A 21,534-nucleotide genomic window follows, 5' to 3' on the forward strand; every position below is an offset into this window, starting at 1 on the left:
AAACTGCTAGACCCTCTGTGGCAGGGTCAGGGACAACCGGAACAGTGTCTGGAGCATCAGGGTCCACAGGATCATCATCGGGATCACCAGGGGCCACCGGAGCATCCATTGGCCAGCCCGAAACAAGCAGAATCTCGGTGGCAGGCTCATCTGGAGCACCTGCAGTCTCATCTGGAGCATCACAGGCAGCGGGAACCTCAGGTGCTGGCCCGGGAACAACTGCCTCATCCGTCGGGGTGACGGAAACTGCTAGACCCTCTGTCGCAGGGTCAGGGACAACCGGAACAGTGTCTGGAGCATCAGGGTCCACAGGATCATCATCGGGATCACCAGGGGCCACCGGAGCATCCATTGGCCAGCCCGAAACAAGCAGAATCTCGGTGGCAGGCTCATCTGGAGCACCTGCAGTCTCATCTGGAGCATCACAGGCAGCGGGAACTTCAGGTGCTGGCCCGGGAACAACTGCCTCATCCGTCGGGGTGACGGAAACTGCTAGACCCTCTGTCGCAGGGTCAGGGACAACCGGAACAGTGTCTGGAGCATCAGGGTCCACAGGATCATCATCGGGATCACCAGGGGCCACCGGAGCATCCATTGGCCAGCCCGAAACAAGCAGAATCTCGGTGGCAGGCTCATCTGGAGCACCTGCAGTCTCATCTGGAGCATCACAGGCAGCGGGAACCTCAGGTGCTGGCCCGGGAACAACTGCCTCATCCGTCGGGGTGACGGAAACTGCTAGACCCTCTGTCGCAGGGTCAGGGACAACCGGAACAGTGTCTGGAGCATCAGGGTCCACAGGATCATCATCGGGATCACCAGGGGCCACCGGAGCATCCATTGGCCAGCCCGAAACAAGCAGAATCTCGGTGGCAGGCTCATCTGGAGCACCTGCAGTCTCATCTGGAGCATCACAGGCAGCGGGAACCTCAGGTGCTGGCCCGGGAACAACTGCCTCATCCGTCGGGGTGACGGAAACTGCTAGACCCTCTGTCGCAGGGTCAGGGACAACCGGAACAGTGTCTGGAGCATCAGGGTCCACAGGATCATCATCGGGATCACCAGGGGCCACCGGAGCATCCATTGGCCAGCCCGAAACAAGCAGAATCTCGGTGGCAGGCTCATCTGGAGCACCTGCAGTCTCATCTGGAGCATCACAGGCAGCGGGAACCTCAGGTGCTGGCCCGGGAACAACTGCCTCATCCGTCGGGGTGACGGAAACTGCTAGACCCTCTGTCGCAGGGTCAGGGACAACCGGAACAGTGTCTGGAGCATCAGGGTCCACAGGATCATCATCGGGATCACCAGGGGCCACCGGAGCATCCATTGGCCAGCCCGAAACAAGCAGAATCTCGGTGGCAGGCTCATCTGGAGCACCTGCAGTCTCATCTGGAGCATCACAGGCAGCGGGAACCTCAGGTGCTGGCCCGGGAACAACTGCCTCATCCGTCGGGGTGACGGAAACTGCTAGACCCTCTGTCGCAGGGTCAGGGACAACCGGAACAGTGTCTGGAGCATCAGGGTCCACAGGATCATCATCGGGATCACCAGGGGCCACCGGAGCATCCATTGGCCAGCCCGAAACAAGCAGAATCTCGGTGGCAGGCTCATCTGGAGCACCTGCAGTCTCATCTGGAGCATCACAGGCAGCGGGAACCTCAGGTGCTGGCCCGGGAACAACTGCCTCATCCGTCGGGGTGACGGAAACTGCTAGACCCTCTGTCGCAGGGTCAGGGACAACCGGAACAGTGTCTGGAGCATCAGGGTCCACAGGATCATCATCGGGATCACCAGGGGCCACCGGAGCATCCATTGGCCAGCCCGAAACAAGCAGAATCTCGGTGGCAGGCTCATCTGGAGCACCTGCAGTCTCATCTGGAGCATCACAGGCAGCGGGAACCTCAGGTGCTGGCCCGGGAACAACTGCCTCATCCGTCGGGGTGACGGAAACTGCTAGACCCTCTGTCGCAGGGTCAGGGACAACCGGAACAGTGTCTGGAGCATCAGGGTCCACAGGATCATCATCGGGATCACCAGGGGCCACCGGAGCATCCATTGGCCAGCCCGAAACAAGCAGAATCTCGGTGGCAGGCTCATCTGGAGCACCTGCAGTCTCATCTGGAGCATCACAGGCAGCGGGAACTTCAGGTGCTGGCCCGGGAACAACTGCCTCATCCGTCGGGGTGACGGAAACTGCTAGACCCTCTGTCGCAGGGTCAGGGACAACCGGAACAGTGTCTGGAGCATCAGGGTCCACAGGATCATCATCGGGATCACCAGGGGCCACCGGAGCATCCATTGGCCAGCCCGAAACAAGCAGAATCTCGGTGGCAGGCTCATCTGGAGCACCTGCAGTCTCATCTGGAGCATCACAGGCAGCGGGAACCTCAGGTGCTGGCCCGGGAACAACTGCCTCATCCGTCGGGGTGACGGAAACTGCTAGACCCTCTGTCGCAGGGTCAGGGACAACCGGAACAGTGTCTGGAGCATCAGGGTCCACAGGATCATCATCGGGATCACCAGGGGCCACCGGAGCATCCATTGGCCAGCCCGAAACAAGCAGAATCTCGGTGGCAGGCTCATCTGGAGCACCTGCAGTCTCATCTGGAGCATCACAGGCAGCGGGAACCTCAGGTGCTGGCCCGGGAACAACTGCCTCATCCGTCGGGGTGACGGAAACTGCTAGACCCTCTGTCGCAGGGTCAGGGACAACCGGAACAGTGTCTGGAGCATCAGGGTCCACAGGATCATCATCGGGATCACCAGGGGCCACCGGAGCATCCATTGGCCAGCCCGAAACAAGCAGAATCTCGGTGGCAGGCTCATCTGGAGCACCTGCAGTCTCATCTGGAGCATCACAGGCAGCGGGAACCTCAGGTGCTGGCCCGGGAACAACTGCCTCATCCGTCGGGGTGACGGAAACTGCTAGACCCTCTGTCGCAGGGTCAGGGACAACCGGAACAGTGTCTGGAGCATCAGGGTCCACAGGATCATCATCGGGATCACCAGGGGCCACCGGAGCATCCATTGGCCAGCCCGAAACAAGCAGAATCTCGGTGGCAGGCTCATCTGGAGCACCTGCAGTCTCATCTGGAGCATCACAGGCAGCGGGAACCTCAGGTGCTGGCCCGGGAACAACTGCCTCATCCGTCGGGGTGACGGAAACTGCTAGACCCTCTGTCGCAGGGTCAGGGACAACCGGAACAGTGTCTGGAGCATCAGGGTCCACAGGATCATCATCGGGATCACCAGGGGCCACCGGAGCATCCATTGGCCAGCCCGAAACAAGCAGAATCTCGGTGGCAGGCTCATCTGGAGCACCTGCAGTCTCATCTGGAGCATCACAGGCAGCGGGAACCTCAGGTGCTGGCCCGGGAACAACTGCCTCATCCGTCGGGGTGACGGAAACTGCTAGACCCTCTGTCGCAGGGTCAGGGACAACCGGAACAGTGTCTGGAGCATCAGGGTCCACAGGATCATCATCGGGATCACCAGGGGCCACCGGAGCATCCATTGGCCAGCCCGAAACAAGCAGAATCTCGGTGGCAGGCTCATCTGGAGCACCTGCAGTCTCATCTGGAGCATCACAGGCAGCGGGAACCTCAGGTGCTGGCCCGGGAACAACTGCCTCATCCGTCGGGGTGACGGAAACTGCTAGACCCTCTGTCGCAGGGTCAGGGACAACCGGAACAGTGTCTGGAGCATCAGGGTCCACAGGATCATCATCGGGATCACCAGGGGCCACCGGAGCATCCATTGGCCAGCCCGAAACAAGCAGAATCTCGGTGGCAGGCTCATCTGGAGCACCTGCAGTCTCATCTGGAGCATCACAGGCAGCGGGAACTTCAGGTGCTGGCCCGGGAACAACTGCCTCATCCGTCGGGGTGACGGAAACTGCTAGACCCTCTGTCGCAGGGTCAGGGACAACCGGAACAGTGTCTGGAGCATCAGGGTCCACAGGATCATCATCGGGATCACCAGGGGCCACCGGAGCATCCATTGGCCAGCCCGAAACAAGCAGAATCTCGGTGGCAGGCTCATCTGGAGCACCTGCAGTCTCATCTGGAGCATCACAGGCAGCGGGAACTTCAGGTGCTGGCCCGGGAACAACTGCCTCATCCGTCGGGGTGACGGAAACTGCTAGACCCTCTGTCGCAGGGTCAGGGACAACCGGAACAGTGTCTGGAGCATCAGGGTCCACAGGATCATCATCGGGATCACCAGGGGCCACCGGAGCATCCATTGGCCAGCCCGAAACAAGCAGAATCTCGGTGGCAGGCTCATCTGGAGCACCTGCAGTCTCATCTGGAGCATCACAGGCAGCGGGAACCTCAGGTGCTGGCCCGGGAACAACTGCCTCATCCGTCGGGGTGACGGAAACTGCTAGACCCTCTGTCGCAGGGTCAGGGACAACCGGAACAGTGTCTGGAGCATCAGGGTCCACAGGATCATCATCGGGATCACCAGGGGCCACCGGAGCATCCATTGGCCAGCCCGAAACAAGCAGAATCTCGGTGGCAGGCTCATCTGGAGCACCTGCAGTCTCATCTGGAGCATCACAGGCAGCGGGAACCTCAGGTGCTGGCCCGGGAACAACTGCCTCATCCGTCGGGGTGACGGAAACTGCTAGACCCTCTGTCGCAGGGTCAGGGACAACCGGAACAGTGTCTGGAGCATCAGGGTCCACAGGATCATCATCGGGATCACCAGGGGCCACCGGAGCATCCATTGGCCAGCCCGAAACAAGCAGAATCTCGGTGGCAGGCTCATCTGGAGCACCTGCAGTCTCATCTGGAGCATCACAGGCAGCGGGAACCTCAGGTGCTGGCCCGGGAACAACTGCCTCATCCGTCGGGGTGACGGAAACTGCTAGACCCTCTGTCGCAGGGTCAGGGACAACCGGAACAGTGTCTGGAGCATCAGGGTCCACAGGATCATCATCGGGATCACCAGGGGCCACCGGAGCATCCATTGGCCAGCCCGAAACAAGCAGAGTCTCGGTGGCAGGCTCATCTGGAGCACCTGCAGTCTCATCTGGAGCATCACAGGCAGCGGGAACCTCAGGTGCTGGCCCGGGAACAACTGCCTCATCCGTCGGGGTGACGGAAACTGCTAGACCCTCTGTCGCAGGGTCAGGGACAACCGGAACAGTGTCTGGAGCATCAGGGTCCACAGGATCATCATCGGGATCACCAGGGGCCACCGGAGCATCCATTGGCCAGCCCGAAACAAGCAGAATCTCGGTGGCAGGCTCATCTGGAGCACCTGCAGTCTCATCTGGAGCATCACAGGCAGCGGGAACCTCAGGTGCTGGCCCGGGAACAACTGCCTCATCCGTCGGGGTGACGGAAACTGCTAGACCCTCTGTCGCAGGGTCAGGGACAACCGGAACAGTGTCTGGAGCATCAGGGTCCACAGGATCATCATCGGGATCACCAGGGGCCACCGGAGCATCCATTGGCCAGCCCGAAACAAGCAGCATCTCGGTGGCAGGCTCATCTGGAGCACCTGCAGTCTCATCTGGAGCATCACAGGCAGCGGGAACCTCAGGTGCTGGCCCGGGAACAACAGCCTCATCCGTCGGGGTGACGGAAACTGCTAGACCCTCTGTCGCAGGGTCAGGGACAACCGGAACAGTGTCTGGAGCATCAGGGTCCACAGGATCATCATCGGGATCACCAGGGGCCACCGGAGCATCCATTGGCCAGCCCGAAACAAGCAGAATCTCGGTGGCAGGCTCATCTGGAGCACCTGCAGTCTCATCTGGAGCATCACAGGCAGCGGGAACTTCAGGTGCTGGCCCGGGAACAACTGCCTCATCCGTCGGGGTGACGGAAACTGCTAGACCCTCTGTCGCAGGGTCAGGGACAACCGGAACAGTGTCTGGAGCATCAGGGTCCACAGGATCATCATCGGGATCACCAGGGGCCACCGGAGCATCCATTGGCCAGCCCGAAACAAGCAGAGTCTCGGTGGCAGGCTCATCTGGAGCACCTGCAGTCTCATCTGGAGCATCACAGGCAGCGGGAACTTCAGGTGCTGGCCCGGGAACAACTGCCTCATCCGTCGGGGTGACGGAAACTGCTAGACCCTCTGTCGCAGGGTCAGGGACAACCGGAACAGTGTCTGGAGCATCAGGGTCCACAGGATCATCATCGGGATCACCAGGGGCCACCGGAGCATCCATTGGCCAGCCCGAAACAAGCAGAATCTCGGTGGCAGGCTCATCTGGAGCACCTGCAGTCTCATCTGGAGCATCACAGGCAGCGGGAACCTCAGGTGCTGGCCCGGGAACAACTGCCTCATCCGTCGGGGTGACGGAAACTGCTAGACCCTCTGTCGCAGGGTCAGGGACAACCGGAACAGTGTCTGGAGCATCAGGGTCCACAGGATCATCATCGGGATCACCAGGGGCCACCGGAGCATCCATTGGCCAGCCCGAAACAAGCAGAATCTCGGTGGCAGGCTCATCTGGAGCACCTGCAGTCTCATCTGGAGCATCACAGGCAGCGGGAACTTCAGGTGCTGGCCCGGGAACAACTGCCTCATCCGTCGGGGTGACGGAAACTGCTAGACCCTCTGTCGCAGGGTCAGGGACAACCGGAACAGTGTCTGGAGCATCAGGGTCCACAGGATCATCATCGGGATCACCAGGGGCCACCGGAGCATCCATTGGCCAGCCCGAAACAAGCAGAATCTCGGTGGCAGGCTCATCTGGAGCACCTGCAGTCTCATCTGGAGCATCACAGGCAGCGGGAACTTCAGGTGCTGGCCCGGGAACAACTGCCTCATCCGTCGGGGTGACGGAAACTGCTAGACCCTCTGTCGCAGGGTCAGGGACAACCGGAACAGTGTCTGGAGCATCAGGGTCCACAGGATCATCATCGGGATCACCAGGGGCCACCGGAGCATCCATTGGCCAGCCCGAAACAAGCAGAATCTCGGTGGCAGGCTCATCTGGAGCACCTGCAGTCTCATCTGGAGCATCACAGGCAGCGGGAACCTCAGGTGCTGGCCCGGGAACAACTGCCTCATCCGTCGGTGTGACGGAAACTGCTAGACCCTCTGTCGCAGGGTCAGGGACAACCGGAACAGTGTCTGGAGCATCAGGGTCCACAGGATCATCATCTGGATCACCAGGGGCCACCGGAGCATCCATTGGCCAGCCCGAAACAAGCAGAGTCTCGGTGGCAGGCTCATCTGGAGCACCTGCAGTCTCATCTGGAGCATCACAGGCAGCGGGAACCTCAGGTGCTGGCCCGGGAACAACTGCCTCATCCGTCGGGGTGACGGAAACTGCTAGACCCTCTGTCGCAGGGTCAGGGACAACCGGAACAGTGTCTGGAGCATCAGGGTCCACAGGATCATCATCGGGATCACCAGGGGCCACCGGAGCATCCATTGGCCAGCCCGAAACAAGCAGAATCTCGGTGGCAGGCTCATCTGGAGCACCTGCAGTCTCATCTGGAGCATCACAGGCAGCGGGAACCTCAGGTGCTGGCCCGGGAACAACTGCCTCATCCGTCGGGGTGACGGAAACTGCTAGACCCTCTGTCGCAGGGTCAGGGACAACCGGAACAGTGTCTGGAGCATCAGGGTCCACAGGATCATCATCGGGATCACCAGGGGCCACCGGAGCATCCATTGGCCAGCCCGAAACAAGCAGAATCTCGGTGGCAGGCTCATCTGGAGCACCTGCAGTCTCATCTGGAGCATCACAGGCAGCGGGAACTTCAGGTGCTGGCCCGGGAACAACTGCCTCATCCGTCGGGGTGACGGAAACTGCTAGACCCTCTGTCGCAGGGTCAGGGACAACCGGAACAGTGTCTGGAGCATCAGGGTCCACAGGATCATCATCGGGATCACCAGGGGCCACCGGAGCATCCATTGGCCAGCCCGAAACAAGCAGAGTCTCGGTGGCAGGCTCATCTGGAGCACCTGCAGTCTCATCTGGAGCATCACAGGCAGCGGGAACCTCAGGTGCTGGCCCGGGAACAACTGCCTCATCCGTCGGGGTGACGGAAACTGCTAGACCCTCTGTCGCAGGGTCAGGGACAACCGGAACAGTGTCTGGAGCATCACGGTCCACAGGATCATCATCGGGATCACCAGGGGCCACCGGAGCATCCATTGGCCAGCCCGAAACAAGCAGAATCTCGGTGGCAGGCTCATCTGGAGCACCTGCAGTCTCATCTGGAGCATCACAGGCAGCGGGAACCTCAGGTGCTGGCCCGGGAACAACTGCCTCATCCGTCGGGGTGACAGAAACTGCTAGAACCTCTGTCTCAGGGTCAGGGACAACCGGAACAGTGTCTGGAGCATCAGGGTCCACAGGATCATCATCGGGATCACCAGGGGCCACCGGAGCATCCATTGGCCAGCCCGAAACAAGCAGAATCTCGGTGGCAGGCTCATCTGGAGCACCTGCAGTCTCATCTGGAGCATCACAGGCAGCGGGAACTTCAGGTGCTGGCCCGGGAACAACTGCCTCATCCGTCGGGGTGACGGAAACTGCTAGACCCTCTGTCGCAGGGTCAGGGACAAGCGGAACAGTGTCTGGAGCATCAGGGTCCACAGGGTCATCATCGGGATCACCAGGGGCCACCGGAGCATCCATTGGCCAGCCCGAAACAAGCAGAGTCTCGGTGGCAGGCTCATCTGGAGCACCTGCAGTCTCATCTGGAGCATCACAGGCAGCGGGAACTTCAGGTGCTGGCCCGGGAACAACTGCCTCATCCGTCGGGGTGACGGAAACTGCTAGAACCTCTGTCTCAGGGTCAGGGACAACCGGAACAGTGTCTGGAGCATCAGGGTCCACAGGATCATCATCGGGATCACCAGGGGCCACCGGAGCATCCATTGGCCAGCCCGAAACAAGCAGAATCTCGGTGGCAGGCTCATCTGGAGCACCTGCAGTCTCATCTGGAGCATCACAGGCAGCGGGAACCTCAGGTGCTGGCCCGGGAACAACTGCCTCATCCGTCGGGGTGACGGAAACTGCTAGACCCTCTGTCGCAGGGTCAGGGACAACCGGAACAGTGTCTGGAGCATCAGGGTCCACAGGATCATCATCGGGATCACCAGGGGCCACCGGAGCATCCATTGGCCAGCCCGAAACAAGCAGAATCTCGGTGGCAGGCTCATCTGGAGCACCTGCAGTCTCATCTGGAGCATCACAGGCAGCGGGAACTTCAGGTGCTGGCCCGGGAACAACTGCCTCATCCGTCGGGGTGACGGAAACTGCTAGACCCTCTGTCGCAGGGCCAGGGACAAGCGGAACAGTGTCTGGAGCATCAGGGTCCACAGGGTCATCATCGGGATCACCAGGGGCCACCGGAGCATCCATTGGCCAGCCCGAAACAAGCAGAGTCTCGGTGGCAGGCTCATCTGGAGCACCTGCAGTCTCATCTGGAGCATCACAGGCAGCGGGAACTTCAGGTGCTGGCCCGGGAACAACTGCCTCATCCGTCGGGGTGACGGAAACTGCTAGAACCTCTGTCTCAGGGTCAGGGACAACCGGAACAGTGTCTGGAGCATCAGGGTCCACAGGATCATCATCGGGATCACCAGGGGCCACCGGAGCATCCATTGGCCAGCCCGAAACAAGCAGAATCTCGGTGGCAGGCTCATCTGGAGCACCTGCAGTCTCATCTGGAGCATCACAGGCAGCGGGAACCTCAGGTGCTGGCCCGGGAACAACTGCCTCATCCGTCGGGGTGACGGAAACTGCTAGACCCTCTGTCGCAGGGTCAGGGACAACCGGAACAGTGTCTGGAGCATCAGGGTCCACAGGATCATCATCGGGATCACCAGGGGCCACCGGAGCATCCATTGGCCAGCCCGAAACAAGCAGAATCTCGGTGGCAGGCTCATCTGGAGCACCTGCAGTCTCATCTGGAGCATCACAGGCAGCGGGAACTTCAGGTGCTGGCCCGGGAACAACTGCCTCATCCGTCGGGGTGACGGAAACTGCTAGACCCTCTGTCGCAGGGCCAGGGACAAGCGGAACAGTGTCTGGAGCATCAGGGTCCACAGGGTCATCATCGGGATCACCAGGGGCCACCGGAGCATCCATTGGCCAGCCCGAAACAAGCAGAGTCTCGGTGGCAGGCTCATCTGGAGCACCTGCAGTCTCATCTGGAGCATCACAGGCAGCGGGAACTTCAGGTGCTGGCCCGGGAACAACTGCCTCATCCGTCGGGGTGACGGAAACTGCTAGACCCTCTGTCGCAGGGTCAGGGACAACCGGAACAGTGTCTGGAGCATCAGGGTCCACAGGATCATCATCGGGATCACCAGGGGCCATCGGAGCATCCATTGGCCAGCCCGAAACAAGCAGAATCTCGGTGGCAGGCTCATCTGGAGCACCTGCAGTCTCATCTGGAGCATCACAGGCAGCGGGAACCTCAGGTGCTGGCCCGGGAACAACTGCCTCATCTGTCGGGGTGACGGAAACTGCTAGACCCTCTGTGGCAGGGTCAGGGACAACCGGAACAGTGTCTGGAGCATCAGGGTCCACAGGATCATCATCGGGATCACCAGGGGCCACCGGAGCATCCATTGGCCAGCCCGAAACAAGCAGCATCTCGGTGGCAGGCTCATCTGGAGCACCTGCAGTCTCATCTGGAGCATCACAGGCAGCGGGAACCTCAGGTGCTGGCCAGGGAACAGGTGCCTCCTTTAATAGGTTGACGGAAACTGTTAGACCCTCTGTCGCAGGGTCAGGGACAACCGGAACAGTGTCTGGAGCATCAGGGTCCACAGGATCATCATCGGGATCACCAGGGGCCACCGGAGCATCCATTGGCCAGCCCGAAACAAGCAGAATCTCGGTGGCAGGCTCATCTGGAGCACCTGCAGTCTCATCTGGAGCATCACAGGCAGCGGGAACCTCAGGTGCTGGCCCGGGAACAACTGCCTCATCCGTCGGGGTGACGGAAACTGCTAGACCCTCTGTCGCAGGGTCAGGGACAACCGGAACAGTGTCTGGAGCATCAGGGTCCACAGGATCATCATCGGGATCACCAGGGGCCACCGGAGCATCCATTGGCCAGCCCGAAACAAGCAGAATCTCGGTGGCAGGCTCATCTGGAGCACCTGCAGTCTCATCTGGAGCATCACAGGCAGCGGGAACCTCAGGTGCTGGCCCGGGAACAACTGCCTCATCCGTCGGGGTGACGGAAACTGCTAGACCCTCTGTCGCAGGGTCAGGGACAACCGGAACAGTGTCTGGAGCATCAGGGTCCACAGGATCATCATCGGGATCACCAGGGGCCACCGGAGCATCCATTGGCCAGCCCGAAACAAGCAGAATCTCGGTGGCAGGCTCATCTGGAGCACCTGCAGTCTCATCTGGAGCATCACAGGCAGCGGGAACCTCAGGTGCTGGCCCGGGAACAACTGCCTCATCCGTCGGGGTGACGGAAACTGCTAGACCCTCTGTCGCAGGGTCAGGGACAACCGGAACAGTGTCTGGAGCATCAGGGTCCACAGGATCATCATCGGGATCACCAGGGGCCACCGGAGCATCCATTGGCCAGCCCGAAACAAGCAGAATCTCGGTGGCAGGCTCATCTGGAGCACCTGCAGTCTCATCTGGAGCATCACAGGCAGCGGGAACCTCAGGTGCTGGCCCGGGAACAACTGCCTCATCCGTCGGGGTGACGGAAACTGCTAGACCCTCTGTCGCAGGGTCAGGGACAACCGGAACAGTGTCTGGAGCATCAGGGTCCACAGGATCATCATCGGGATCACCAGGGGCCACCGGAGCATCCATTGGCCAGCCCGAAACAAGCAGAATCTCGGTGGCAGGCTCATCTGGAGCACCTGCAGTCTCATCTGGAGCATCACAGGCAGCGGGAACTTCAGGTGCTGGCCCGGGAACAACTGCCTCATCCGTCGGGGTGACGGAAACTGCTAGACCCTCTGTCGCAGGGTCAGGGACAACCGGAACAGTGTCTGGAGCATCAGGGTCCACAGGATCATCATCGGGATCACCAGGGGCCACCGGAGCATCCATTGGCCAGCCCGAAACAAGCAGAATCTCGGTGGCAGGCTCATCTGGAGCACCTGCAGTCTCATCTGGAGCATCACAGGCAGCGGGAACCTCAGGTGCTGGCCCGGGAACAACTGCCTCATCCGTCGGGGTGACGGAAACTGCTAGACCCTCTGTCGCAGGGTCAGGGACAACCGGAACAGTGTCTGGAGCATCAGGGTCCACAGGATCATCATCGGGATCACCAGGGGCCACCGGAGCATCCATTGGCCAGCCCGAAACAAGCAGAATCTCGGTGGCAGGCTCATCTGGAGCACCTGCAGTCTCATCTGGAGCATCACAGGCAGCGGGAACCTCAGGTGCTGGCCCGGGAACAACTGCCTCATCCGTCGGGGTGACGGAAACTGCTAGACCCTCTGTCGCAGGGTCAGGGACAACCGGAACAGTGTCTGGAGCATCAGGGTCCACAGGATCATCATCGGGATCACCAGGGGCCACCGGAGCATCCATTGGCCAGCCCGAAACAAGCAGAATCTCGGTGGCAGGCTCATCTGGAGCACCTGCAGTCTCATCTGGAGCATCACAGGCAGCGGGAACCTCAGGTGCTGGCCCGGGAACAGGTGCCTCCTTTATTAGGTTGACGGAAACTGCTAGACCCTCTGTCGCAGGGTCAGGGACAACCGGAACAGTGTCTGGAGCATCAGGGTCCACAGGATCATCATCGGGATCACCAGGGGCCACCGGAGCATCCATTGGCCAGCCCGAAACAAGCAGAATCTCGGTGGCAGGCTCATCTGGAGCACCTGCAGTCTCATCTGGAGCATCACAGGCAGCGGGAACTTCAGGTGCTGGCCCGGGAACAACTGCCTCATCCGTCGGGGTGACGGAAACTGCTAGACCCTCTGTCGCAGGGTCAGGGACAACCGGAACAGTGTCTGGAGCATCAGGGTCCACAGGATCATCATCGGGATCACCAGGGGCCACCGGAGCATCCATTGGCCAGCCCGAAACAAGCAGAATCTCGGTGGCAGGCTCATCTGGAGCACCTGCAGTCTCATCTGGAGCATCACAGGCAGCGGGAACCTCAGGTGCTGGCCCGGGAACAACTGCCTCATCCGTCGGGGTGACGGAAACTGCTAGACCCTCTGTCGCAGGGTCAGGGACAACCGGAACAGTGTCTGGAGCATCAGGGTCCACAGGATCATCATCGGGATCACCAGGGGCCACCGGAGCATCCATTGGCCAGCCCGAAACAAGCAGAATCTCGGTGGCAGGCTCATCTGGAGCACCTGCAGTCTCATCTGGAGCATCACAGGCAGCGGGAACCTCAGGTGCTGGCCCGGGAACAACTGCCTCATCCGTCGGGGTGACGGAAACTGCTAGACCCTCTGTCGCAGGGTCAGGGACAACCGGAACAGTGTCTGGAGCATCAGGGTCCACAGGATCATCATCGGGATCACCAGGGGCCACCGGAGCATCCATTGGCCAGCCCGAAACAAGCAGAATCTCGGTGGCAGGCTCATCTGGAGCACCTGCAGTCTCATCTGGAGCATCACAGGCAGCGGGAACCTCAGGTGCTGGCCCGGGAACAACTGCCTCATCCGTCGGGGTGACGGAAACTGCTAGACCCTCTGTTGCAGGGTCAGGGACAACCGGAACAGTGTCTGGAGCATCAGGGTCCACAGGATCATCATCGGGATCACCAGGGGCCACCGGAGCATCCATTGGCCAGCCCGAAACAAGCAGAATCTCGGTGGCAGGCTCATCTGGAGCACCTGCAGTCTCATCTGGAGCATCACAGGTAGCGGGAACCTCAGGTGCTGGCCGGGGAACAACTGCCTCATCCGTCGGGGTGACGGAAACTGCTAGACCCTCTGTCGCAGGGTCAGGGACAACCGGAACAGTGTCTGGAGCATCAGGGTCCACAGGATCATCATCGGGATCCCCAGGGGCCACCGGACCATCCATTGGCCAGCCTGAAACAAGCAGAATCTCGGTGGCAGGCTCATCTGGAGCACCTGCAGTCTCATCTGGAGCATCACAGGCAGCGGGAACTTCAGGTGCTGGCCCGGGAACAACTGCCTCATCCGTCGGGGTGACGGAAACTGCTAGACCCTCTGTCGCAGGGTCAGGGACAACCGGAACAGTGTCTGGAGCATCAGGGTCCACAGGATCATCATCGGGATCACCAGGGGCCACCGGAGCATCCATTGGCCAGCCCGAAACAAGCAGAATCTTGGTGGCAGGCTCATCTGGAGCACCTGAAGTCTCATCTGGAGCATCACAGGCAGCGGGAACCTCAGGTGCTGGCCCGGGAACAACTGCCTCATCCGTCGGGGTGACGGAAACTGCTAGACCCTCTGTCGCAGGGTCAGGGACAACCGGAACAGTGTCTGGAGCATCAGGGTCCACAGGATCATCATCGGGATCACCAGGGGCCACCGGAGCATCCATTGGCCAGCCCGAAACAAGCAGAATCTCGGTGGCAGGCTCATCTGGAGCACCTGCAGTCTCATCTGGAGCATCACAGGCAGCGGGAACCTCAGGTGCTGGCCCGGGAACAACTGCCTCATCCGTCGGGGTGACGGAAACTGCTAGACCCTCTGTCGCAGGGTCAGGGACAACCGGAACAGTGTCTGGAGCATCAGGGTCCACAGGATCATCATCGGGATCACCAGGGGCCACCGGAGCATCCATTGGCCAGCCTGAAACAAGCAGAATCTCGGTGGCAGGCTCATCTGGAGCACCTGCAGTCTCATCTGGAGCATCACAGGCAGCGGGAACTTCAGGTGCTGGCCCGGGAACAACTGCCTCATCCGTCGGGGTGACGGAAACTGCTAGACCCTCTGTCGCAGGGTCAGGGACAACCGGAACAGTGTCTGGAGCATCAGGGTCCACAGGATCATCATCGGGATCACCAGGGGCCACCGGAGCATCCATTGGCCAGCCCGAAACAAGCAGAATCTCGGTGGCAGGCTCATCTGGAGCACCTGCAGTCTCATCTGGAGCATCACAGGCAGCGGGAACCTCAGGTGCTGGCCCGGGAACAACTGCCTCATCCGTCGGGGTGACGGAAACTGCTAGACCCTCTGTCGCAGGGTCAGGGACAACCGGAACAGTGTCTGGAGCATCAGGGTCCACAGGATCATCATCGGGATCACCAGGGGCCACCGGAGCATCCATTGGCCAGCCCGAAACAAGCAGAATCTCGGTGGCAGGCTCATCTGGAGCACCTGCAGTCTCATCTGGAGCATCACAGGCAGCGGGAACCTCAGGTGCTGGCCCGGGAACAACTGCCTCATCCGTCAGGGTGACGGAAACTGCTAGACCCTCTGTCGCAGGGTCAGGGACAACCGGAACAGTGTCTGGAGCATCAGGGTCCACAGGATCATCATCTGGATCACCAGGGGCCACCGGAGCATCCATTGGCCAGCCCGAAACAAGCAGAATCTCGGTGGCAGGCTCATCTGGAGCACCTGCAGTCTCATCTGGAGCATCACAGGCAGCGGGAACTTCAGGTGCTGGCCCGGGAACAACTGCCTCATCCGTCGGGGTGACGGAAACTGCTAGACCCTCTGTCGCAGGGTCAGGGACAACCGGAACAGTGTCTGGAGCATCAGGGTCCACAGGATCATCATCGGGATCACCAGGGGCCACCGGAGCATCCATTGGCCAGCCCGAAACAAGCAGAATCTCGGTGGCAGGCTCATCTGGAGCACCTGCAGTCTCATCTGGAGCATCACAGGCAGCGGGAACCTCAGGTGCTGGCCCGGGAACAACTGCCTCATCCGTCGGGGTGACGGAAACTGCTAGACCCTCTGTCGCAGGGTCAGGGACAACCGGAACAGTGTCTGGAGCATCAGGGTCCACAGGATCATCATCGGGATCACCAGGGGCCACCGGAGCATCCATTGGCCAGCCCGAAACAAGCAGAGTCTCGGTGGCAGGCTCATCTGGAGCACCTGCAGTCTCATCTGGAGCATCACAGGCAGCGGGAACCTCAGGTGCTGGCCCAGGAACAACTGCCTCATCCGTCAGGGTGACGGAAACTGCTAGACCCTCTGTCGCAGGGTCAGGGACAACCGGAACAGTGTCTGGAGCATCAGGGTCCACAGGATCATCATCGGGATCACCAGGGGCCACCGGAGCATCCATTGGCCAGCCCGAAACAAGCAGAATCTCGGTGGCAGGCTCATCTGGAGCACCTGCAGTCTCATCTGGAGCATCACAGGCAGCGGGAACTTCAGGTGCTGGCCCGGGAACAACTGCCTCATCCGTCGGGGTGACGGAAACTGCTAGACCCTCTGTCGCAGGGTCAGGGACAACCGGAACAGTGTCTGGAGCATCAGGGTCCACAGGATCATCATCGGGATCACCAGGGGCCACCGGAGCATCCATTGGCCAGCCCGAAACAAGCAGAATCTCGGTGGCAGGCTCATCTGGAGCACCTGCAGTCTCATCTGGAGCATCACAGGCAGCGGGAACCTCAGGTGCTGGCCCGGGAACAACTGCCTCATCCGTCGGGGTGACGGAAACTGCTAGACCCTCTGTCGCAGGGTCAGGGACAACCGGAGCAGTGTCTGGAGCATCAGGGTCCACAGGATCATCATCGGGATCACCAGGGGCCACCGGAGCATCCATTGGCCAGCCCGAAACAAGCAGAATCTCGGTGGCAGGCTCATCTGGAGCACCTGCAGTCTCATCTGGAGCATCACAGGCAGCGGGAACCTCAGGTGCTGGCCCGGGAACAACTGCCTCATCCGTCGGGGTGACGGAAACTGCTAGACCCTCTGTCGCAGGGTCAGGGACAACCGGAACAGTGTCTGGAGCATCAGGGTCCACAGGATCATCATCGGGATCACCAGGGGCCACCGGAGCATCCATTGGCCAGCCCGAAACAAGCAGAATCTCGGTGGCAGGCTCATCTGGAGCACCTGCAGTCTCATCTGGAGCATCACAGGCAGCGGGAACCTCAGGTGCTGGCCCGGGAACAACTGCCTCATCCGTCGGGGTGACGGAAACTGCTAGACCCTCTGTCGCAGGGTCAGGGACAACCGGAACAGTGTCTGGAGCATCAGGGTCCACAGGATCATCATCGGGATCCCCAGGGGCCACCGGAGCATCCATTGGCCAGCCCGAAACAAGCAGAATCTCGGTGGCAGGCTCATCTGGAGCACCTGCAGTCTCATCTGGAGCATCACAGGCAGCGGGAACCTCAGGTGCTGGCCCGGGAACAACTGCCTCATTTGTCGGGGTGACAGAATCTGCTAGACCCTCTTTCGCAGCGTTAAGGAGACCCGGAGGTTTTTTAGGTTTATTATTAAATCTAATGTTGAAATTTACTTAAATACAGTAAATTTATTATTTTACAGCTTGAACAAAATGAATATAATTATCAATTTGTTTTAACCACGTATAACAGTGTGTTATGCGTCTGGCATTTCTGTGATCTATGGTGTAGGTCACAGAGATGGCTCGGATCCCACGTTGTTGTGGCTGTGGCAGTGTTCCGTGGCTATAGCTACAATTTAACCCTTAGCCTGGGAACCTCCATATGCTGTATGTGTGGCCCTGGGAAAGCCAAAAAGCCAAAAAATATGTTTTTTTGGAAATAAATGGTGTTGCTGTCAAGAAAATACAATATCAGAAGTCTGAATTTATAAGATTAATAGAACAAATGCAAATTAGATTTTGGCAGTATAGGGGTTTTTCTTTTTCTGTTCTTATGCCTTCTTAAATCATAGTAAAAATTTTATTGAAGATCTTACATAATAGTTAAATTCTACACTGGTCGTGTTCAAACTTAAAAAATCGAACAAATAGAAATAACTCTAGAAATATCCCTCTTTATTAAAAAAAGGAAATATATTTCTTATCATATTAGTTTTATTTGTCACCATTTCCATTAATTTTTTTGGCCATGGCCATACCACCCTGAACACATCTGATCTCTTCCATTAAATTTTTTAGTTTTAAGAGAAAAGTTTATTCTTTAGAACTTTTTTTCGTAATTGTTTCTGCTCTGTATTCCTTTAGAATTTATATTTGAGTATAACCTCCATGAGGACAGACATCATTTTTTTCTTATTTTGTTCACTGATATAAAACCCTTTCTGGTCTTTATCTCTTGAGGTGGTTGATTCTGATACTCGCCCATCTGATGCACTAGATTCTACCTTAGTTGACTGGGGACTATTCAACATCCATCACTCAGTTGTCACCCAGTACTGACTACCAGAGAGCTCAGAACTCCTTTGAGACATTTCCAACACAAGTAGAGTTGAAATAATAAGAAAAATACCTCTATGGGTTTTTTTTTTTCAGGACGTGAGGATTTGTATAGGGTTTTTGTGATAAAATAATGTTAAATAGCTCTGCCCAGCATCCCATATGCCCAGAATTTACTTTTCTCCTATTTCCTCTCTCAGAGGCTACAACTTCCATAGAAGGTGCTGGCACTTCTGGAGTTGGATTCAAAACAGGTGAGAAGGATCAGCTCCTGTCTTGTTATTATCACTATTTGTAACACTTACAGGAGAGCCTAGAGAAAATTTCTGGTGAGGGTTCATATTTACTTCACTAATATTGCATTTGGGGCTGACTAATTCTTTTTCAGTTTTGAAATTTTTTTCTGAAAAGCTGCGAATAGCAGAGTCCAGAATCATAGCTCTCATCCCTGAAGATGGGATGATTATATGAATTGTTATGAATAATGTCTCCTATGGAATTACAAACATCATAAGCTTTTAGAGGGAAACATGAGAAAGCTTTGTATTCCTGAGAAACAAAAAAGAGCCTCACAAACCTGAAAACATGTCTGCCCCACGTAGATAGTTGCATGCTTTTCACAGAGAAGCAATGGAGAGCACAGTATTTTCCCAATGTCTCACAATCTCAGCACACTCATATCTTCTTATTTCCAATCCATAGTGGGTACCACTATAGCATCATAAAGCCAAGTCACTGAGAGTAAGATGTGTGAGCATGGGAGAAACCCACCCTGTTTCCTCCACCTAGAAAGCCAGGAAGCATCTCTCTGGTTGAGAACATTTTCACTCTGATTGCTTTGGTAATAAAATGGTTCATGAGAAGAAAACATAGGATTCATCATCAGAGAAGTGCTTGTGAGCAATGATGTTGGATATAGTGAAATATACTTAAGTTCTTTTTAGAGTCATGTTTTTAGGAAAGAAATAACACCACAGTGACTATGATCACTCTCCTCTGTCATTATCCTTTTTGGGTCTACCACCACATCTTTTCCATGATCCTTAAATAGTCTCCAATTAATTCTTCCCTCCTTCTCTCCCTCAGAGGCCACAACATTCCCAGGAGAAAATGAAACAACCAGAGTTGGAATCGCCACTGGTGAGCACTGCTAAGCTAATACCTGAATTCTCTAACAGCTTCTGAAAAACAATCTTGTGAAAATATCTACTCTAGTTATATATGTTACGTTGAGCACATTCAGGGGGGAAAAGGAAGACAATTCTTAACATTGCTTCCTTATTTCCTGAGCTTAGAAGAACCTTCACTATAATATTATGAGGTCAATCTAAGGACAGATGAATCAGGAATGTGGACAGAAATTTCCTATCTCCTTTCCAAGAAAGAGACTTGATAGTCAAAAACTTTTATCAGTAAAACTGTTGTAAAGAGACATGTTACAAGGGGCTTATATGGATTACTTATTGGCACTAAAATCTCAAGGTTGTAGTTTGCTCCTACACAGACACTTTAGATTCTTATTTAAATCATGTGGGGGGAAAAGCAATTGAGCAAGTGACCACTGACTCTGTCTTGCTTTAGGTACTACTGGTATAGTCTCTAGAAAGACACTGGAACCTGGAAGTTATAACACAGGTAAGTCTGAAAAATACAGGTAACATCTGGGCATTGATGCCTTGGATTCTCTATTCTGACAAAAGCACAATGTGTGTTTTCCCACACCCTGGTGTTGACTCCTTTCTTTCTTTTCCCTATCAGAGGCCACAACTTCCATAGGGAGAAGTGGGACCACCCACACAGATCTTCCAGGAGGTGAGATTTTTTTTTTTTCAGTCTGAGGCTTTGTATTTTGTTTTGTCTTATAATCAATTTTGTGTGAATACAGTGAACATATGTCTGCGAAAGTGGGCCCAGAAACGGGGCCTGAATTTCCTCTCAGAACACAAATATGCCAGAGTCACAAATTTGGGTTTGCCTAGGAATTCTTTGGCCTTGGATGGTTCCATGTGGATTTCCAAAGGTCCAGGCTTGCAGAGCTAGTTGTTGGATGGCAGGGACAAGGGAAACCTGCTGGCCAGCCCCTGCCTACCAAGTCCCCAGTCCTTTTATAGTTTGACACATTCCCAGAGGACTTACTAATATCCATCATATCAACATATTTATTATGTTTATTGTTAACTGCTGGTCTCCAGCTGCTAGCACGTAAGCTGTGTTAGGCGAGGGATCTTCGAATATTCTGCCTAGTGATGTATCCAAGAGCCTCTAACAATATTACACAGAAGAGATAATTAATAAATAGTAGTGGAATGATGAAATGTATACCTTCTTTGAATACTTGCTCTATTTGCTTTATTAGGTACCACCATAGTTTTACCTGGATTCAGCCATAGTTCACAGAGTTCCAAGCCAGGTAAGATGGACAAAATAAATTAACTATGTTAGGACATTAGAGTCAAAGAAGTCTATTTTAAGTATCTGAATAGCAAAATGGCTCAAGTAATTGATGAGTAAAGTTTAGAAAGATAAACCCATCATCTGCCTTTTTTTTTCCTTCAGGCAGTTCTGTCACCACACCAGGGAGCCCAGAGTCTGGAAGTGAAACAGGTAAGGGTGACATAAAGTCTTCTTTCACTTTCAGTGGGATCTATGGAAAGGAAACTCCAGTGGCAATAATGATCAATTGGTGAGTCAGAAAAGGAAATTATGGGAAGTAATTGATGTTTCATTACCTTCATCAAAAATCTTCAGGAAAGGTCCTCTAGTGGTTCAAGGCTGCATAGCTACTTTAGTATTGGAAGCTACTGCTGTGTTGATCCCTTTATTTTTTCTCATTTTAGGTACTTCAGGAGAATTCTCTACGACAGTCATATCTGGAAGTTCCCACACAGGTAGGTTAACAAGGAGGACATCTCTATATTTAACCTCATAATAAACCAGCTCTGATAAAGTATTAGCATAATTCTTTTTCTAATAGCCCAAATCCTCCGACCTCATTGTTCATCATTTTATTCCCTCAGAGGCCACAACTTTCATAGGAGGCAGTGGCTCACCTGGAACTGGATCCAGACCTGGTGAGAATGTGTTTCTCACATTTTAAGGTTTAGCATGAATTTTGACTCTCTGAGGGCTTGCCTTTTGGGAGGTGTAATATCCTACAGAGTGATCTGCAATGACTTTCAGAATTTTCTTAGATTTAACGTGTTATATAGCCCAATGCCCCAGTACTTCCAGTCCTCCTTACTCAGCTTACCTTTCTCCCATAGCCTACCACTCTGTCATCTCTCTCATACAATTATACATGATGTTTATTGTTT

At 56.2% G+C, this 21,534-nt stretch overlaps 1 protein-coding gene across 2 annotated transcripts in view; it reads left to right on the forward strand.

Annotated features, from left to right (window-relative positions):
• The window catches only part of MUC19 (mucin 19, oligomeric), a 166,716-nt gene that overhangs the window by 108,550 nt on the left and 36,632 nt on the right, over positions 1 to 21,534 (forward strand). Inside the window, 12 exon segments of one of the 2 annotated variants that reach the window (NM_001113286.1) lie at positions 202 to 9,258; positions 9,502 to 9,987; positions 10,717 to 12,594; positions 12,838 to 17,211; positions 18,421 to 18,474; positions 19,307 to 19,360; positions 19,802 to 19,855; positions 19,979 to 20,032; positions 20,577 to 20,630; positions 20,777 to 20,824; positions 21,058 to 21,108; positions 21,238 to 21,291. In NM_001113286.1, the coding sequence (NP_001106757.1) occupies positions 202 to 9,258; positions 9,502 to 9,987; positions 10,717 to 12,594; positions 12,838 to 17,211; positions 18,421 to 18,474; positions 19,307 to 19,360; positions 19,802 to 19,855; positions 19,979 to 20,032; positions 20,577 to 20,630; positions 20,777 to 20,824; positions 21,058 to 21,108; positions 21,238 to 21,291 (16,218 nt within the window). 2 annotated transcript variants of the gene reach the window in all.

This window comes from Sus scrofa, chromosome 5, assembly GCF_054392235.1.
Source record: "Sus scrofa isolate SSC_HxYL_T2T_F1_AM1 chromosome 5, Sscrofa_HxYL_maternal_Yorkshire_Landrace_v2.0, whole genome shotgun sequence".
NCBI classification, from domain to species: domain Eukaryota; kingdom Metazoa; phylum Chordata; class Mammalia; order Artiodactyla; family Suidae; genus Sus; species Sus scrofa.